At 40.5% G+C, this 20,578-nt stretch overlaps 1 protein-coding gene across 12 annotated transcripts in view; it reads right to left on the reverse strand.

The window, feature by feature from the left end:
* The window catches only part of LOC114489888 (lysine-specific demethylase 6A-like), a 245,469-nt gene that overhangs the window by 213,238 nt on the left and 11,653 nt on the right, over positions 1-20,578 (reverse strand). For 10 of the 12 annotated variants that reach the window (XM_036017236.1, XM_036017232.1, XM_036017234.1 and 7 more), the window contains exon 3: positions 19,147-19,255. The exons of the other annotated variants lie outside the window; for them this stretch is intronic. In XM_036017236.1, coding sequence (XP_035873129.1) covers positions 19,147-19,255 — 109 coding nt within the window. The remainder of the gene's footprint in view (positions 1-19,146; positions 19,256-20,578) is intronic. 12 annotated transcript variants of the gene reach the window in all.

Below are 20,578 nucleotides of genomic sequence, written 5' to 3' on the forward strand. Positions count from 1 at the left end.
TCTAAACTGAACAACACAGAAGGAACCAAAACCAGTATAAATGAAGCAGGGGTCCAAATCACGGAGCAGAAGAACAAGGTAGAAAAAAACTCCCAGAAAGACCAAGGAACAAAGACCCAGAAAGAATGAAAGAATGAAGAAGCTTGAAGGGAACTGCAGGACAACATAAAATGGAATACTATCCACATAACACAGATACCAGAAAAGGAGGAGCAAGGGATAGAAAACCTGTTTGAAAAATTAATGATGGAAAATGTTCCTAGTTTGATGAGAGAAAAAGGTCACATAAATCCAGGAAACACGGAGGATCCCAATGAAGAGAAACCCACAGGCCCACTCCAACACACATCACAAATAAAGTGGCAAAATTCCAAGACTAAGACAGAATCTTATAGGTAGCAAGGGAGAAAGAAAAAAATGACATACATGGGAGACCTGATAAGACTAGCAGCTGACTTCTCAATGGAAACACTCCAAGCCAGAACAGAATGGGAATATTCCAAGTAATGAGACCAGAGGCCTGCAACCAAGATTACTTTACCCAGGAAGTTCCCCAATTAAGATGGAAGGCCAAATAAGAAGCTCCCAGACAAAGTAAGTATAAAACAATACTCCTCATCCAAACCAGCTCTGCAAGAGATGCTAAAGAGTCTGCTTTAATAAAATGAAGAAAAAGAATGCAAGAGAGAGGAACTCAGGTACAAAAAAATGTCAATGAATCACTACCTATCAATAATAACCTTAAATGTAGCCCTGGCTGGCGTAGCTCAGTGGATTGAGTTCAGGCCTACGAACCAAAAGGCTGCCATTTTGATTCCCAGTCAGGGCACATGCCTGGGTTGCAGGCTAGGTCCCCAGCGGAGGGCATGAGACAAGCAACCACAAACGAATGTCTCTTTCCCTCTCTTTCTCCTTCTCTTCCTTTCTCTCTAAAGATTTAAAAAATAATAAGCACCTTAAATGTAAATGAATTAAACGCTCCAATCAAAGATATAGGATAGCTGAATAGATAAGAAAAAAATGACCCACACAAATGCTGCTTGCAAGAGGTCCCTCTCAAAACAAAAGACTTACAGAGACTGAAAATGAAGGGCTGGAAAAGAGTATTCCAAGCAAATGGACTAGAAAAAAAAGCCAGGGTAGCAATACTTATATTAGACCAAACAGACTTCAAAACAAAAGCCATAAAAAGAAACACAGTATGCTCTGTAACTCAGGGAACAATCCATCCGTAAGACATAAACAATAAAATCATTATAAACATACATGCACCCAACACAGGAGAACTCAGGAAAACCTTGGAGGACTTCAAGAAAGATACTGACATTTATAAGCAACACACTTATACTAGGGGATTTTAATACCCCACTGTCAAAAATGGATAGATCCTCCAAACACAATATCAGCGAGGATATGACAGAGTTGAACAACGTCCTAGCCTAGATCAAATGGACTTAACCTTTCATCCCAAAGAAACAAAATACACTCTTTTCAAATGCACATGGATCCTGTTCAAAGATAGACCACATATTCCACTCAAAATAAGCCTCAACAGATTTAAGAACATTGAATCATATCAACATTTTTCTCAGAACTTAAATTAGAAACCAACTTCACAGAAACAATTAAAAAACACTGAAATTCAAAGAGATTGAGTAGAATGCTATTAAACAATGTACTGGTTATGAGTGAGATCCAGGAAAACATCGAAAAGGATCTGGAAACAAATGAAAATGAACTCACAACAACCCCAAATTTATGAAACATAGAGAAGGCAGTCCTGAGAAGAAAGTTCATAGCAATGCACACCTACCTAAAAAAAGAAACATTTCAAATGGACAACCTACCCTACATCTACAGGAACAGAAGGAACAACAATAGAGACAGCCCAGAGCAAGTAGAAGGAAGGAATTAACCAAGACCAGAGCAGAAGTAAACTACATGGAGACTAAAAGAGTAATTCAAAGGATCAATAACTCCAGGAGCTGGAGTGAGACAGAAGAGATGATAACTGATACCACAGAAACAGAAAGGATCGTTAAGAAATTACTATGAACTATATGCTAAGAAATTTGAAAACCTGAGTGAAACAGAAAAAATTTCTAGAAAAGTGTAGTCTTCCAAAGCTCAAGGAAAAAGCAGCAAAAAGCCTGCACAAATTATAGCTGGTGGAATCAAACAAATAATCAAAACACTCCCGATACACAAAATTCCTGGATTGGATGGTTTCAATAGGAGAATTCTATAAAACATTAGAGTTAACCCTTACCCTTCTCAGACTATTTCAAATAATCCAAGAAGAGGGAAGACGCCCACATCCTTCTCGAGAAGCCAGCATCATCCTAATCCCAAAACCAGGTAAAGACAACAAAGAAATAAAACTACAGGCCATTATCACTGATAAACACAGATTCTAAAACCCTCAACAGAATATTGGCAAACCACATCCAGCAAAACATTAACAAGATCACACATCCTGATCAAGTGGGATTCATCCCAGCCATGCAAGGATGGTACACCATGCATAAACCAATAAACATAACACATCACATAAACAAAAGACAAAACTCACTTGATCTTATTAATAGATGTGAAAAAGCCTTTGATAATGGCACTGCATGTCTTTATGATCAAAACACTCAGCAAAACTGGAGTAGAGGGAGCATAATTCAACATAATAGAGAGAAGCCTACAGCCAACATCATACTCAATGGGAAAAGGCTAACAGCTTTACCACTAAGATCCAGAACAAGACAGGATGTCCATTTTCACCACCTCTATTCAACATAGTATTGAAAGTCCTAGGTACAGGATTAACACACAAAAAAGAAAGAAAAGGCATCCAAGCTGGAAAGGAGAAAGCAAAACTATCATTGTTTGCAGATGACATGATAGTGTACATAGAAAATCCTATAGATTCCAAGAAAAAAACTACTAGACTACCTAATAAGTGAATTTGGTAAACAGCAGGATACAGATAACAACTGATACCACAGAAATAGAAAGGATTGTAAGAAACCAAAGGTATTTTTGTACACCAACAATGAAATATCAGGAACAGAAGTCAGGAAATAAATCCCATTTGCTACAGCAACAAGAAAAATATACTACATAAGAATAAGCCTTACCAAGGAAGTAAAGACCCATACTCAGAAAACTGCACAACAGTGAAGAAAAGTAAGTAAGGCACAAATGGAAGCATGTACTGTGTTCAGGAATTTGAAGAATTAACATCATCAAAATGTCCTTAGTACACAAAGCAACTTACACATTCAACCCAATTCTTATAAAAGAACCAATGATATATTTCACAGATATAGAACAAGCATTTCAGAAATTTACATGGAACCATTAACAACCCCAAATACTGCGACAATTTTGAGAAAGAAGAACAAAGTAGGAGGGGTCACAATACTGGATAGATATAAAACTGTATTACAAGAAGACTGTAATCAAAACAGTATGATACTGGCATAAGAACAGACATATAGATAAACAAAACAGCCCAGAAATAAACCCAAATCTCTACAGTCAATATTTGTCAAAGAGGGCAGAAACATAAAATGGAGTAAAAATAGCCTCTTCAGCAAATAATGTTGGGGTATATGAACATCTACATGCAAAAAATGAAATCTGACCACCAACTTACACCATATACAGATAAACCCAAGATGGATAAAAGACTCGAATATAAGTTGTGAAATCATGAAAGTCCTACACAGGGAGGGAAATCTCAGGTATCCCATGCAGCAATATTTTCTCTGATATGTCCCCTAGAGCAAAGAACACAAAAGAGTGAACAAATGAGAATTCATCCAAATGAAAAGTTTCTGCATGGCTAAAGAAAACACCAGCAAAATGAATACAGAACCAACTGTATGGGAAAATATACTTGGCAATGATACCTCAGGCAAGGGTTTGATCTCCAAAAAAGAACTCAAACATTCCACAGTAGGAAGATAAGCAACAGAATTAAAACATGTGCTAAGGACCTGAACAGACACTTCTCCAAGGAGGACATACAGAGGGCCCACACATATGGAAGGATGCTCAGACATATGGAATGAGATATCACTTCACACCATTGAGAATGGTCATCATAAATCAAGAAACAAGTGCTGACAAGGTTGTAGAGAAAAAAATCCCAGTGCACTGTTGGTGGTGGGAATGCAGACTGCTGCAGCCACTGTGGAAAACAGTATATAGTTTCCTCAACTAAGAATGGAACTGCCGAAGATGGAGGAATAGGTGGACGCACCGTACCTCCTCGTACAACCAAGATTAGAAAGCCAATAATTTACAACAATAATTTACTATCAGAATAACACCCAGATCCGGCAGAGGATTTATCTGAATGGAAGTTGGGCAGCCAAGAAGTTGAAGTAGACACGTTCATCCAGACTGGTAGGAGAAGACGAGCCGGGCGGGCGAGCGTGGGGCTGGCTCCGGTCGGCGGCGCGCAGAGGTCGGGGGGAGGTTTGGCATGAAATTGGCGCAAAAGCCATCCGGGGGCGCAAGAAGGCAGCGGTGATCCCTGAGTACGCAAGCTGCGGCTGGCAGACCCAGAGGGGTAGCAACTGTGGACCAGGGCAGAACTTGTGGCCCGGAAGCCCAGACAAGGGTCTGAGTCCAGGGGAACGGAACTACCGCCATTGTTTTCTCCCGCCCCACCCCCACATATAACGTCACAATCTAGCGACTGGGGTGCCCAGCCCCGGTGAGCACCTAAGGCTCCACCCCCCACCTTAACAAGAGCAACCAGACCGAAAAAAAAAAAAAAAAAAAAGGAGAGACAGGGGAAAAAAAAAACCATGTTTTCAACAGAGCAGATCAGTCCCCCAGGACTCATCCTTTTGAGCGACCAAGAATTAGCCAATCTATCAGATGCGCAGTTCAAAACACTGGTGATCAGAAAGCTCACGGAACTGGTGGATTCTGGACGAAATTTAGATGAAAGAATGCAGATTACCATAAAACAGATGCAGGAAGACATGCGGAGGAGAGCCAATAGTGAAAGGAAGGAATATGAGTCTCAAAACAATACAGTGGACCAGAAGGAAGATGGCATCAACCAAGCAGGAAAGCATGATGAAATAAGAATTCAAAAAATTGAGGAAAAGATTAAGAGCATCCAAGACACCTTTAAACGTTCCAATATCCGAATTATAGGGGTACCAGAATCGGAAGGGGAAAAGCAACAGATTGAGCACATATTTGAACAAATAATAAAGGAGAACTTCCCCAATCTGGCAAAGGGAACAGTCTTCCAAGAAATCCAAGAAGCTCAGAGAGCCCCAAAGAAGTTGGACCCAAGAAGAAACACACCAAGGCACATCATAATTACATTAGCCAAGGTAAAAACGAAGGAGAGAATCCTAGAAGCAGCAAGAGGTAAGGGGACAGTAACCTACAAAGGAGTTCCCATCAGACTGTCAGCTGATTTCTCAAAAGAGACCTTACAGGCAAGAAGGGGCTGGAAAGAAATATTCTAAGTCATGAAAGACAAGGACCTACATCCCAGATTGCTCTATCCAGCAAAGCTCTCATTTAGAATGGAAGGGCAGATAAAGTGCTTCTCAGATAAGGTCAAGTTAAAGGAGTTCATCATCACCAAGCCCTTATTTTATGAAATGCTAAAGGGACTTATCTAAGAAAAGAAGATAAAGAAAAGACATGTATAGTAAAAGGACAGCAAACTCACAAATATCAACAACCACACCTAAAGCAAAACCAAAAGAAACTAAGTAAACAATTAGAACAGGAACAGAACCACAGAAATGGAGGGCACATGGAGGGTTAGCAGCAGGAGGGTGGGAGGAGGAGAGAGGGGGAAAAGGTATAGAGAATAAGTAGCATAGAATGTAGGTTGAAAATAGATAGGGGGAGGGCAAGAATAGTATGGGAAACGTAGAAACTGAAGAACTCATAAGTATGACACATGGACATGAACTAAAGGGGGAAATGTGGGTGGGAGGGGGGTACAGAGTGGAGGGGAGAGAAGGGGGGAAATGGGACAACTGTAACAGCATAATCAATAAAATATATTTAAAAAAAAAAAAAAAAGAATGGAACTGCCTTATGACCCAGAAATTCTGCTGCTGAGATTATACCCTAAAAATCCTGGAACACCAGTTCAAACCAACCTATGTACCCAATGTTCACAGCAGTACAATTTACAATAGCCAAGTGCTGAAAATAGCCAAGGAGCCCATCAGTAATTGAGGGGGTAAAAATAAAAACTGTGGGTCATTTACACAATGGAATTCTACACAGCAGAAAGAAAGGAGTTCCTACCCTTCACAACAACATGGATGGAACTGGAGAATATCATGCTAAGTGAAAGAAGCCCGGCAGTGAAAGACAAACATTGTATGGTCTCACTACAATAAACTAATAAACAAAATAGAACCATAGGCATGGAAATAGGGAACAGACTGAAAGTAACCACAGAAGAGTAGGGAGGACGACATTGGTAGAAAGAAGGGGAAGGCACTAGTCAAAGAACATATATGAATGACCCACTGACATGGACAATAGTGTGGGGATTGATTGCGGCAGGGAGTATAATGGGGGAAGGAGGGCAAAGGGGGAATATTTGGGCGAGTGTAATAGAATTACAATAAAAGTGATTTTAAAATATAAAAAAGAATCTACTGTATATTTTCAATTAAAGGAACATACCGTATATACTACAAGGTATAACACTTTTATTATATGTAACACCACGCATATAACACATGCATGTAATATGTATGTATAATACATTTATACATGTATAATCTTATCCTGTATACACACAAAATTCATATTATATATACTTCCCAAGATGGGAAAAACACATTATATTTGGACACACCAACTCAAAGATCATCAGAAAGCTTTTTCTGTTGATGTTCTGCTGTTATACATCTCAAGACAGACCACTGGTTATCCCCCCAGGGAGATAAAAAAGCCAGAGGAGAGAAGAATCTCATCAAGCTTTGCAATACACTGTCAGTCGGTCTTGGCCTACAATGTCAACTACCTACTAGTCAACATGCAATAACCTAAACATCAAAGTCAGTATTTTTAACAAAGGTACAGTCAGTCAACATGACAAAATGTTCTGAGGAAGAAAAATTAGGGCGCTGACCTCTTTCCCTTTAACACTGTCAAATTTTAAAAATGGCAACAGCCCACACAATAATGGCTATTCAGTGTGAATGAATAAAAATTATACCTATTCTATGATCAACAAAAGTATTTTTGCATATGCTGCAGAATTTTACTAATTAGTTTAAATGTACCATGAAATGGAAAAGGTTAAAAGTCACTGCTCTGAAGAAATATAGACAGTATTGTAAGGATTACTTACAGAAGTGAAGTAGGTAATTTTCACAAGTACTCACTTTCATTTACTATTCATAAAACCCCTACATGAACGAAGCAGGGGCTGTGCAATTAACTTGACAAACTCAGGGGGCACCTCCTGGCAGGGTGGACAAGCTGAGTGACAGAAATTAACCATACAGGATGGTATGATCACCAATTCATAACTGGGCAGATATTCTCATCCCAGGCACATAGGTTCTTTGACAAAGGTCAATCTTTACCTTAAGGAAGCTCTGCCCACAGTTGGTATGCATCTGAGATAACATGACATTTTTAAAAATTTATTTTATTATTTTTTTTAGCAAGGTAAGGGAGGGAGAAAGATAAATGGTTGCTGGGGGCCGTGGCCTGCAACCCAGGCATGTGCCCTGACTGGAAATCGAACCTGCAACACTTTGGTTCGCAGCCCGTGCTCAATATACACTGAGCTACGCCAGCCAGGGCAATAAGATGACATTTTAAATGTCAGAGTAATTTTCTTTTCCAGAGCCCTCATGAATTGTGCACTAAACTTTGCTTAACAGCACAGAATCCCTTATTGTTAATCTTGCTCTCTTTATGCCTTCTCTACATACAATGAATATTGTACTGCCCTGTACCCACCAATATTTTTTTAAAGTATGTGTACATTTTATTTACTTTTTAACCAATCCCAAAGATATGCCCACTTTGTTTTCTCCTTGAGTGAATTCCATGTAACTTTCCTTATGCCTTCTTCTTTGACTGTAATGTACAAAATGAGGTGTAACACTGCCATTTTCCAGAGCATTTTCTAAATCCATTGAAATTTTAATTCCCAACAAATGTCACTACTCTGGCTCAAATAAAGTAAAAAAAATTCTCTGCAGGTTTGGATTTATCTTATGTTACAGTTAAAACATACTCATAAAGTACAGTTAGGAAGTTTACTAACATAGATACCTGTGTTACTCTTATCCAATTTATAAACTAGAAGAACAAAGTTTAGGGAGATTACATAAATCTGTTAATTTAATAAATTTCTAAGTAACAGCCCTAACTGGTATAGCTCAGTGGATTGAGCACAGGCTGTGGACCAGAGAGCTTCCAGTTCGATTCCCAGTCAAGGCCCATGCCTGGGCTGCAGGCCAGGTCCCCAGTAGGGGCCATGAGATAGGTAACTACACACTGATGTTTTGCTCCCTCTCTTTCTCCCTCTCTCCTTCTCTTTCTCCCTCCCTTCCCCTCTCTCTAAAAATAAATAAAATCTTTAAAATATATTTTAAGTAACAAAGGTATAAGGGATATAAATAAAAGCAATCTGTGTCTTAGTATAGCATGCTAGATACAGTGTTAAAAAACCTGTGGGAAAAAATCGCCTTGAGTAGCTTAGGGAAGACCTGTGTTAAAACATTACAAACTCAGACACCTAAAGTAACTTGTGGGGTTTCATGCTTCACATGGCTCTCCCACCACCCAAGATGAGGACTGGCCAGAGGACCCCTGGCCAGAAGGAATGCATATACTCCTGAGGAAATGAAATACAGCTCCCTCCTATCTTCCCTAGGTGTTGGTTTGTTGTCCAATGACTATTTCCTGACCTTTTATTTTTTTGTACATGCACACTGATGTAGTACGTCATTTATATTCGATGCACTATATAATTGCCATAGTGCACACACACACACACATATACATAGCTTAAAAATACATGAAAGCTTATGTAACTTGAACCCATGCTGTATCTGTCTGGGACCCCTTATAATGGATCTCAGACTAGGGTTGGTTTGGCATGGTGATGCTTCACCAACTTGCTACCGTCAACATTCCCTGTAATGCTAGCAACAAAGGCTATACATCTGCTCTATCAGACCCTCTATGTAGGTTTTTCTTTTATCTCATCTGAAAAAGGGATCAAGATCCTGGGGATTGATCTTCTGTGTTACAACAGGAATAGGCAGCAGGATTCAAATACTGTGAAAACCCCCCAAGTTGAATTGACTATAAATGACAGTATGCTGAGTGAAGGGTTGCCAAGAGAAATCCTGACCAGCAAATGCTATGTGTACCAGGTGGCAAAGTTTCTTGATTCATGAAAGCCACCCTACAACTGGGGGGATGCTCCCAAAATTCTCACTGGCATCCTAGAGGTCTTGCAGCATGTAGGGGAGGGCTGCACCCAAGGAAAAAAAAGACCTCCACCACGATGCCACTGCTCTGGTTGGCTGCTGTTGTGTTACTATGGAATACAGTAGAGAGGCAGATAGAGGCAAAAGTGTGTGCTGCACATTTAAGAAGTAAAACTAAAAAGGGATATGAGAATCTTACAGGAGGAAAATAAGAATGACCTGAAGAGACAGGTAGAACAGACCAGTAAGCAAATGCAGGAATCAGCATGCTGCTTCACTAGTATACACCATTGGTGGAGAGCACCCACCTATATATGAACTATCCTGACAGTTTGAGTGGAATTCCCAGAAGTGAGCTTTTTATGGCCAAAAGCGAAATTGACACAGACATAGAGATTATAAAGCATTAGGATGGGGAGGATATAAAAGTAAAAGAAAGTAAACTTACAGCCCATCCCATTATGACACAGAATTTAAGACCCAAAAGCCACAGGTGCCACTGGGCACTCCAGATCCACCTCCCCAGCACACCTCACACACCACAGTACGCTGATATACCCCCACCAATCTAGTAGAGTTGGCTGCTAAATTCAGACAGAAAGGGCCAGAATCCATCATGGGGTGGCTATTAAGGTCATGGGATACAGAAACTGATGGCATCTTGCTACAGAGGATGAATTTAAACACGTCTTCTGTCACTACCCATCCTTCTTTAAGATAAAGAATCCATGGTTCTGGAGCTTATGCTGCTCATGCAACCACCCTTCTTTCATAATAGCTGACTAAGTAGCATGGCCTAATGAGGGGGCTCTACCAACCTCTAGCCTTTCTAGCACTAAGGACCAGTTTTCTGGAAGATAAGTTTTCCATGACCCAGGGGAGGGTACGCATGATTCAGGTGCATTGCATTTATTGTGCACTTTGTTTCTATTATTATTACATTGTAAGGTACCATGAAATAATTATCCAACTCACAATAATGCAGAGTCAGTGGGAGCCCTGAGCTTGTTTTCCTGCAACTGGATGATCCCATCTGAGGGTGATGGGAGACAGTAACACATGAAGTGTGTTGCTTGTATGTCCAGTCTACTCCGTAATCTTGTTTTGGTTGCTGCCACTGCAGAAAACCCTATTTCACAAATATGTGATACTGGAAATGGAAGCAGGCTTTCAAATGCTTCTGTGTCAATCTCAGCCTTGACTTTGTACTTTGACTTTAGTCTAGAAGATATGCAGATTTGGTGTTGTCTCAAACACACCTTTAAGGCCACTGTAATTTGCAATTTCAATCAGCTGACCCTCTTCTAACATGGACAAAGTCACCTGGCTCATTCACCAATGGGTGGGGAATCCATTCTTTCCCAGTCTGGGGGGTCTTTTGTGGCTGCAAAGTAATGCTCAAACTCTTCTGAAAGCTAAGATAGGTGACCAAGCATCAGCTGGGAGAAAGAAGGCCCTGGGTCAGTCTCTTTCAAAATCTCTGCTAATGTTTGAAACATGTCAAAATCCCAAAGTTCACTCATCGCCCTGTAATTCCATTTTGGCTTTGAATGCAGTCACTTACTCTGCTGCTTTGAACACAGCTGTCGTTCTTCCGTAAAGTGGGAGATTGAGTTCACTGAGTAGGCTGAATATGTCGCACAAGTGGGCAAGTTTTGCAACCCATTCTGTGTCACTGAAATGTACTGCCAGTGGTGACTGTTTTCCTACAAAAAATCTCTGGAGTGGCACTCGTATCTCAGAAACTCTGGCCAGTGATCTACCTTTAGAAAGCCATCCCACTTTTGTGTATGAGAGAGGACGTGTGTGCTCTGTGTCCATCTCCTCACAGAGCTGCGAGAACAGACATGAGTTAAGGGCATGCACGTTAGTGTGGCTGATAATTTTAATCACATGCTGCAAAACGTTGTTAAGTTCAGGTGACATTTTTCGGCTAGCCACCACTCTTTATGGATGACACAGTGCGTAGGCTCACATTCAGCTCTTTGACCCGAGTGGTGAAACCACAAAACCATCCAGTCATGGCAGCCACAACATTCATGCATATACCAACACAGAATGACCAATTCAGTTTCCCTGGCATGTAATCTTTCAAAGATTTGTACAGTTTTGCAGCTGCACTGTGCATTGCCAACAAAAGCGCACATTAACACATCCTCATGCACATGTATCACACAAAAACAAGCATCATCGTGTTGTCAACATCAGTAGTTGGTCAACCTGGATTGCAACCCCAGTTACCCATTAATTCTCTCTAACAACTGTGCCTCAATATCCTCTGCTATTTCACCAATTCGTCTAGTTATGGTGCGAGCTGAAAGAAGAACATGCACCACCTTTTGAACTGTAGGTTCTCCTGAAAGTTCATGACAAATGTCCTTACCAAATGCAGGGTCAACTCTTCACTGACTGTAAAGGGCTTCTTAGCTTTAGCAATGTGGTTAGCCCTGAAGAACGATGCATTTCAGTGCAGACACATTTGATGAAGTGTTGGCCTTGAAAAATTGCTTCTATTTTTCATGTTCACAATTTTTCCTTTTGCAAAACTCCAAAGGCTTGTCTTTTAATGCAGGATGCTTGGTCTCCACGTGGGTAAAGCAGTTTTGAAGGTTTCATGGCTTCACTGGATAAACCAGTCACCACATAATATACAACGCTGGCTTGGGGAATGTGAATCATCTGTTGCCATGAGCCCATAATTGAAGTAGGACTCAACTGGTATTTTCTTTTAAATGCACCTTTCCTTTGTTTGGCAGTCTTACAGTCTCCTGCTGAGTTATCATTGGGTCTTTCCCCCTTTTCAAGGAAGCTCTTCAGCAGTGTTTGTTTTTTATTCATGTTGGCTAGGGCAAGCTTGTGGGTTTCCAAAACTACGACTGAGACAAGAGTGCACTGCAGGAAAGAGGCATGGATGGAAGTGGTAAATAAAATAATGGGCGGGGCCACGTGCAGACAAAAATAAGTGTCGGATTCTAACTTAAAGCTCACCACTATATGAAGCTGTACAAGTGAGGTACATCAACATACCACTATAAAGCCTGCTACCAGATGCAGCCTAATTGTCACCTGCCACTCACTGACAGGGATTTGTTATGAGTCTGCAAGCAACTGATTTATTATGGTCTCTGTGCAGTGAAACCACTCTGCTAATGATAATCTGTATGTGCAGCCAATCCCCAGAGCTAACATCACCACCTCAGCTCTACCTCAGACCATCAGGCATTAGACTGCTAAAGGAGTGTGAAACCCAGATTGCGCACATGTGCAGTTCACAGGAGGCTTTGCACTCCTATGAGAATCTGATGCTGCTGCTGATCTGACCAGTGGTGGAGCTCAGGAGGTAATGTGAGTGATGGAGGTAATGTTCACTTTCCTGCTGCTCCTCCTGCTGTGTGGCTGTATTCCTAACTGGTCACAGACCAAGACTGACCGATGGCTTGGGGGTTGGGGACCCCTGCTCTAACCCATGCTGCACCAATTTCCTGGAGTTCGAGTAGTTTATCTAGGAGCTAGGAATGTGACACATCCTCTATAACCCAGAGTCCAATGGGCATGATATAGACAGATTTACTGCAGGAACGAGGGACTGCGTTGTGAGAAGAGTGCCCCTGGCTTACCCAGGCACCTATTTTTTTCCCCACAAAGATACACGTATAGGAGGTAGCACACAGGTAGTGCCAATTTAGGAGACAGAATTACTCAGAGGGAAAAAGGGGGATTAAGACTGCTAGCAAACAACAAAGAAGGAAACAAGGAAAAGAATCTAACTGTCAAAAGTAAGCAGAAAGATCCTATGAACAGGTATGGAAGCAACTGGTAAAGGATGGGGTAGGTAAAAACAAAACAGACAAAAACCCTAACTTCATTCATTCTTAGTTGCTATGGTCTGTGGCAGCAATTAAAATCTCAGCAACAGTTATAGCCTACAGCGATGTCTACTGTTCAGATGTTGGAATGGACTGTGTCAACCGAGCTAGTCCTATCAGTGCCACCACACCCATAAAATTTCCCCTACACTTGAGTATATCCTAGGAATTGACATTCTAGCCAGCCTATTCCTACAGACCACCTTGGGGTGGGGGGTGGGGGGCCTTGTTTCCAAATATGGTTTGAGAAGGGCATGTTAGGGGGCATGTCAGATACCCCCATGTCACTTCCCACTCTGTACAGTAGTAGTCAATGAAGAGTCCTGCCTCCTAGGTGGCCATAAGGAGATTGCACAGATGATACAAGAACTAGCTAAGGTGAATACCATCCGACCAGCCCATACTTCCTACAGCTTACCACATATATCCCATATCTGAAGAAATTAATGGCAAAGAATATAAGGTAGAGTGGGGATAATGCTGGACATGGCTCTCCCACAACCCTTGATAAGCAATGGCAAGAAGAACCTGTCCAGAAAGAATGTGTATTGTCTTAACAAAATGGATTATAAACTCCCTCCTTATCTCCCCTGAATTATTAGTTTTTGTTTTTAGGTTTTATATATTTGTTTGAGAGAGGGGAAGGGAGGGAGAAAGAGAGGGAGAGAAACATCAATGTGTGGTTGTGTCTCACATGGCCCCCAGTGGGGACCTGGCCTGCAACCCAGGCATGTGCCCTGACCAGGAATTGAACTGGTGACCCTTTGGTTCACAGGCCGGAGCTCAATCCACTGAGCTACACCAGCCAGAGCCTTGAATATTAGGTTCTTGCCTGGTGACTGCTTCTTGACCTTTTGCTCCTGCATGTAATGTGACTCTGGGCTACATGCAGATTTGTAAAACTTAGACCCATTATCACCTTTCTCTGGAGCCCATTTTAATCCACTGTACTTTTGCTTTGCAGCAATTGTTCTTAGTGTGACTCAACTAAACTCATAAAACTTCTTACAGGTCTGGATGTTTCCTATGCTGACAACCAAAACAGCACTCATTAGTTAAGTACTGTCTTAACTTATAGAAAGTAATGTAATGGGTATGGAACAAGGTTCAGGACTAAGTATCAGCTGGGAAGCCCAAAGCCTCCAGAGCCATGGCTAAGGGATGGTACTTTTGCAAATTCATAACAACTGACCAGTGTTTTAGTAATGGTAAAAAGATATGTCTTGTAGGTTACGAGCCAGAAATATGGGTGTACTTTGACTTACTGCAGGAGGAGCTGAGACAGTTTACCATGCCTATTCAGGAAGCAAGACGCCCCACAACAGGCACAGGCTCAGCCAGACAAAGAGAGTTCAGGGAGAATATTTATTGTCAAGTGCAACAGCCACTCAGGCTTTGGGGTCACAAGATTTGAAAGGGATAGCAGTGAGAAGGGAGAAGCAAGCAAGCAGCTATGTAGTTTACAGCGAGGAAGGAGGCCATGGAGCCTGAACTAATAAGAAGAGAGGCTGATGCTGTGATCAAAGCTGACTGCAAAGCTACAAAGGACTTCTTTTGCAAGATCCTGTCCTGCTGCACCTGGACTTTTAGACCTGTGTCTTTCCATGCCCTGGCTGGTGTGGCTCAGTGGACTGAGTACCAGCCTGCAAATCAAAGGGTTGCCAGTTCAATTCCCAGTCACACAGGCCTGAACTGTGGGCCAAGTCCCCAGTCAGGGGAACATAAGAGACAGCCACACATTAATGTTTCTCTCTTTCTCCCTCCCTTTCTCTGTCTAAAAATAAATAAATTTAAAATAAAAGACAACCTGTTCCTTTTTTGAGTTTCATCACGATCCAGGGTAACACTACATCCTGCATGGATAAGGACATGGGAAACTTTCAGGGCTTTTGGCTAGTAGCCTGGTTGGGAGCATGGAGTACAGGGTCTCATGGGAAAGGAGGGCTCTGAGTTAAGGTGCTGAGTCCCTTCAACGCTGGAATATTATAAATAAAGATCTGCTCCTTCCAGTATTAATTGTTGGGTGTTTCAACCAAGGTGATAATGTGGACAGGCCTGGGTCTGCTTGCTTACAGTTTTGGCAAGCTGAATAGTAGTAGGGGATGTCTTTCTGGCACAAAAATTATTTTGAGCTGATTATTTTTATAGATAGCAAGTAAAAAGAAACCTATGAGACCAGGTTAGAGTTTTCCGGCAAGTAAGCTCAGTTAGTCACAGAATTGTCCTAGTAGGCTAAGGCTTCAGTTTAATTCTTGGTCATGGCACATATAAGAATCAACCACTGATTGCATAGATAATGGAAAAATCAAATTAACATTTCTTCCCCTTTCTCTTGCTGTCTCTATCGGTCATACACACACTTCCTCTCTAAAATCAGTTAAGTTAAAAGCTTTTAAATAAAAAAGATAGAAGTTTTCCTTTTCGAAGATAAGCTTACATTTATCAAGTGATCTCCACATGTAAAAGTCTACCTTCCAGTACTAGAAATAGGAACACTTTAAATGAGTAGAAACTCTAGAGGCATTGACTTAAATCTGTGTAAAAATCTTACCTTTGTTTAGCTTTAAAGATCAGGTACCTTCATGCAGTTAAGCCCTGGTAACTAAAAAAGGGACCAAGTACTAAAACTGAGGTCAGTGGAGGCTTGCATGGTGGCCTCACAAACTAAGACCAAAGTAACCACATATAAATTGTAAGTTTTTAACTGCCCTAACCAGTGTGTCTCACTAGATTTGGTATCGTCCTGAGAACTGAAAGGTCACCAATTTGATTCCAGGTCAGGGCATATGATTGGGCTGTTGGTCAGGTGCCCAGTTTGGGGACATATAAGAGGCAATCAATTGAAATTTCTGTCACACATAAATGTTTCTCTCCCTGTCTTTCTTAAGTCACATCCCCTCTCTCTCTGAAAATAAGTAAATAAAATGTTTTAAAAGTGTTTTTTTTTTTAAAGATTTATGTATTTATTTTTAGAGAGGGAAAGGAGGGATAAAGAGAGAGAGAGAAAGAAACATTAGTGTGCGGTTGCTGGGGGCCGTGGCCTGCAACCCAGACATGTGCCCTGACTGGGAATTGAACCTGCAACACTTTGGTTCGCAGCCCGAGCTCAATCCACTAAGCTACGCCACCCTGACAAAAGTCGGTCTTTACCTTAACCAAGCCTGTCTGTTGTATGTATGTATGTACTGGAATCTACAATAATGCATCTCATAAAAGTAACTTTGAAATATCAAAGTAATTTCCTTTTCCCACACACACCTCTCAAAGAACAACTGCCTCGCCTGAGCAGGAACCATAAAAATCCCTTGGCTGTTATTATTATGTTAATAGTTAGCTGTTAACTATGCTATAAACCTGTGTAAAAGTATGTGTCCATGTTTCACTTTTTGTTCAATCCCAAAGGTTTCCCCCTTTACTTTTTCCCACCTCCCTAATCTATAACCAGTAGATTTCTTCTAACTGCCTTATACTTTCTCCTTTGATTATAATGTAGAAACTAATGTGAAGAACTGCCATTCTTTGGCATTTTGTTAATCCACAGGACTTTTGTTTCTCAGAATGTCATCAGCGTGGTTCAAATATACTGATAAAATTCTTACAGGTTTTGGTCTTTCTTAAGTTGACATGAATAATGGTTACATGGCTGAACCTGGCAGGCTAAGAATAAACATCTTAACCTAATCTATGTTTCAGCTCCAACGTCCTAAAGCAGAATAAATCCACCCCCTGGATGCTTTTCCATAAAACCTAACAGAGGGACACCAGAGCACACCTCAGAGCTGTCCTCAAAACCTGAAGAAATAACTATGATTATTCTTACCTCATCTCTGACCAATCAATGCTTTGCACAACCCTGAAATCCCTAGCCCATGGTATCTTGTCATTTTACTCTATGTAATCTGTAACTTACTGTCCACCACAGAAGAGCATCACCTTGGGCACACTGCAGACTGGACAATTCTATAAACTACTTCCTTTATACAATACAAACTGCTGCTCATACTTTTCTTTTAGCCAGTGAGCATAGCCAAACAAGCTCAAATACTGAGGTTCAGTGATATTAACCTGTCTCTTACAGGTAGAGGTTTCCATTAGTAACTCAAAAGCACAATGGGGAAATTAATTTTCCTCCTCTACGTTTACCAAACTGGGGAACACATTAAACCATGCTGCCAAAGCACCAAGTAACACACCAGCAACTCTACACTCTACTCCTAAAACAATTAGCCTACTGTTTCTACTAGACACATTTGCTAAAAATGACATGTCCACATAGTATGTACCAAAATATTTACTACTATGAAGAGATTAATTATATATTTTACTTATAAGATACTTTTTCTTTTTGACAAGGGGTTTTGTTTGAAAGGAAAGTACAAGCATTTTTCTGGTCACTTTAAATTACTAAATAAATAATGGTCTTGGGGGAACTATGAAATCACACCTAAAAGGATAAGGCCCATACCATTTGTTATTGTGGCACCATTTGCTCAGCAGGTCTATGACAATGTTAAATATGACTGCTATTTTACACTTCTCAGTTTATGTGCCCATGACTGCAAATTATTAGAAAGCAAGGATAGAATGTGACTAACCACCCCCTACACTTACAGGCAAAAGATAACAAAGGAGGAAACTGCAGTTTTTGCAAAACCACCAAAAACCCCAGGGGCTACACAACCAGAACCTTCACACTCTTTTATAATTCAATTATAACCCAGTAAAAGCTCAAAATGCCCACCCCTTAGGGCTGATGTGTCTCTCTACACCATACACCTCTCCTCTCTTGAAGAGTGAATGAAAACTTGACTCTTTACAATTTTTTCTTCATGAATTCTTTCACAGCCCATGTCACAGACCACCCTACCACACATCTTAAAAAAATTTTCTTAGGTTATTTAGCTCCACCTATTTCTGAAAAGAAAAAGAAAAATACTCTAATGAATAAAAAATATTTTATCCAAGGCTCAAACTTAGAGAAGATTATGTCTATTGTTACTATAGGTAGTTAATTACTTATAAGAAAAGGGAGCAAAGGGAATTACATATTGAGCCTAATTAACACAAGTCTGTTTGCTTAGTCATGAAGCAACACCTTTTACATGCCAGGAGACAACAGCACTATAGTGTCAAGGGGTTCAACACTCCTCTTCTTGACCCTCAATTGTTTAGGCAAAGGGGAGGAGAATGATATAGATGTAGGTCAGTCTAAGTAGGGGTTGGACCTATCAGAAGCCTGCAAAAGCTCAAAAAGTTGGCCATTTTGTAAAGCTCTTTGTTATATAATTCCATAGGAAAACAGAAGCTCTCTTTCTCTGTCTCATTTTGTGACCTGCATTCAGTAGTTCATTGGTGTGTTCTCCCTCTCTCTCCCCTGTACTTTCTCTCTCCTGGAACCACGTGAGAACATAGATCTAGCAGCCCCCGGGACCACAGCAGACTATGTGGGCTCTGAAGTACTAAGCTTTGATATGTAGCAGATCTGGACAATGACTTTTGTTTTGGCCTTGCTACAACTGGACTTTTTCCCAGGTGACATGGACAAAGATGGGGTTTGGGAAACCAAGGGGCAGATTTCTCAAATAAACATTGCCATATCAAAATTTCCTATGTATGGATCCTTGCCTCTTGTACACACTTTGTTCATTTGTAGCTTTTAGTTTTATCTTCACCTATTCTCTTTTACACTGCGGTTATGTTTATGAACTTATTAGAAGAAACTTAAAATATAGTAACATGTGCCCTTGATAAAGAGTAACCATACTGACATTTATATATTATGCAAACAAATTAAACACAAATTTTAAAAGAGAAAACATTACCTTTTGGATAATCTTCCAACAAGAGGTTGAAGTGACCTAATTGACAAAAGAAATCAGACTCCACTTTTCCTTCAGCTTTTAAGATTAAAGATTCGTAGTAGCGAACAGCCTAAAAATGAAAAATATATGTATTAAGAAAAAGGCAATAACCTAATGGCTTCCTTTGTGAGAGAATGCAGTACACAATACATGAGAGCACTCAAGAAGTCAAAGCAATTTCTATGTCACATCTACCAGACTCAGGAATCAATTTCTGAGAAGCAACAGCTAAGTTTTATTTAGCAGAGATATCAATTTATGACATAATTGCTTTCCTACATAAAAAGAGGAGATAAGAACTACCAAATAATAAAGGAGTTCCTTAATGACTTCATGTGAGTTACAAATCTAAATTGTTACTTCAGTCCTTTTTCATATAACAAAACTACTCTCAAACAGGCACAGGTAGAATGAAGTTTACTGAATTTCAGCATCCAATAAGTGCATGTCTTATAACCCACAGAACCAGCCAAAAATAGTCCCATACCATTTAACCAGATTGAGTTGGTTTTCAGAGACAGCAAATCGAAACCATGTATCACCAAGCAGAAGCATGTTAAGAAGAGAGAACTCTGATGTACCTGTACCCCCTCCAACACACACAGAACCCAAGGGCCAGGACATAGCTAGAACTCTTTCAAAAGGCCATTGTCTTTTGGTGTTTATACCTCTTCACTAACATAAATGGCCAAGCTCCAAGGTCTTCCAAGTAAAACCTGCCCCACTAGCACTTCCCCATACCTGTTCCCACTAACAAAAACTTTTGAGGGGTTCCCACCCCTCAAAAACTTTTAACTTAGTCCAGCAGGCAAAATGAACCTGAGGTCAACCATCTTCTTGGTTGGCACCTTCTCAGTTGATAATCCTTTTCCTACTCCAAACTCTGTCATTTTGAAGCACCTAGCACATGAGGTTGGGTTCACTAACAGTATGGTTTTTGAACATTAGTATGGCAAGTCCAAATAGAGACATACTGTAATTGTATATTATACAACAGATTTCAAACACTGCGTTAAAAAAGTATAAAATACTAATAATTTTATGTTAACCAAATTAAAATATTAGTTTGATTATGTTAGGTTAGATTAGGTATTAAAGTTATATTTTATCTTTACTATTTTTAATACAGCTGTTACATAACTTAAAATCACATGTGACATTAAAAATGTCTTTACAATATAGGAGTTGCTCAACAGTAGCTACCGTTTGCACTGAGCAGCTATTTGACAAACCTAGGCAGGCCTAGGAGGAATGCAAAATCACCAGGCAGGAAAACTTTACTGTGGGAAATTGCCCCCTGACCATGTGCAGGACAAACAGATGTCCAACTGAGACTGGGGTCAGGGGGATGCAGCTTTGACTTGAGCCTGACAAGATGTATCAAGAACAATGG

This window comes from Phyllostomus discolor, chromosome Y, assembly GCF_004126475.2.
Source record: "Phyllostomus discolor isolate MPI-MPIP mPhyDis1 chromosome Y, mPhyDis1.pri.v3, whole genome shotgun sequence".
In the NCBI taxonomy this organism is placed as follows: Eukaryota; Metazoa; Chordata; class Mammalia; order Chiroptera; family Phyllostomidae; genus Phyllostomus; species Phyllostomus discolor.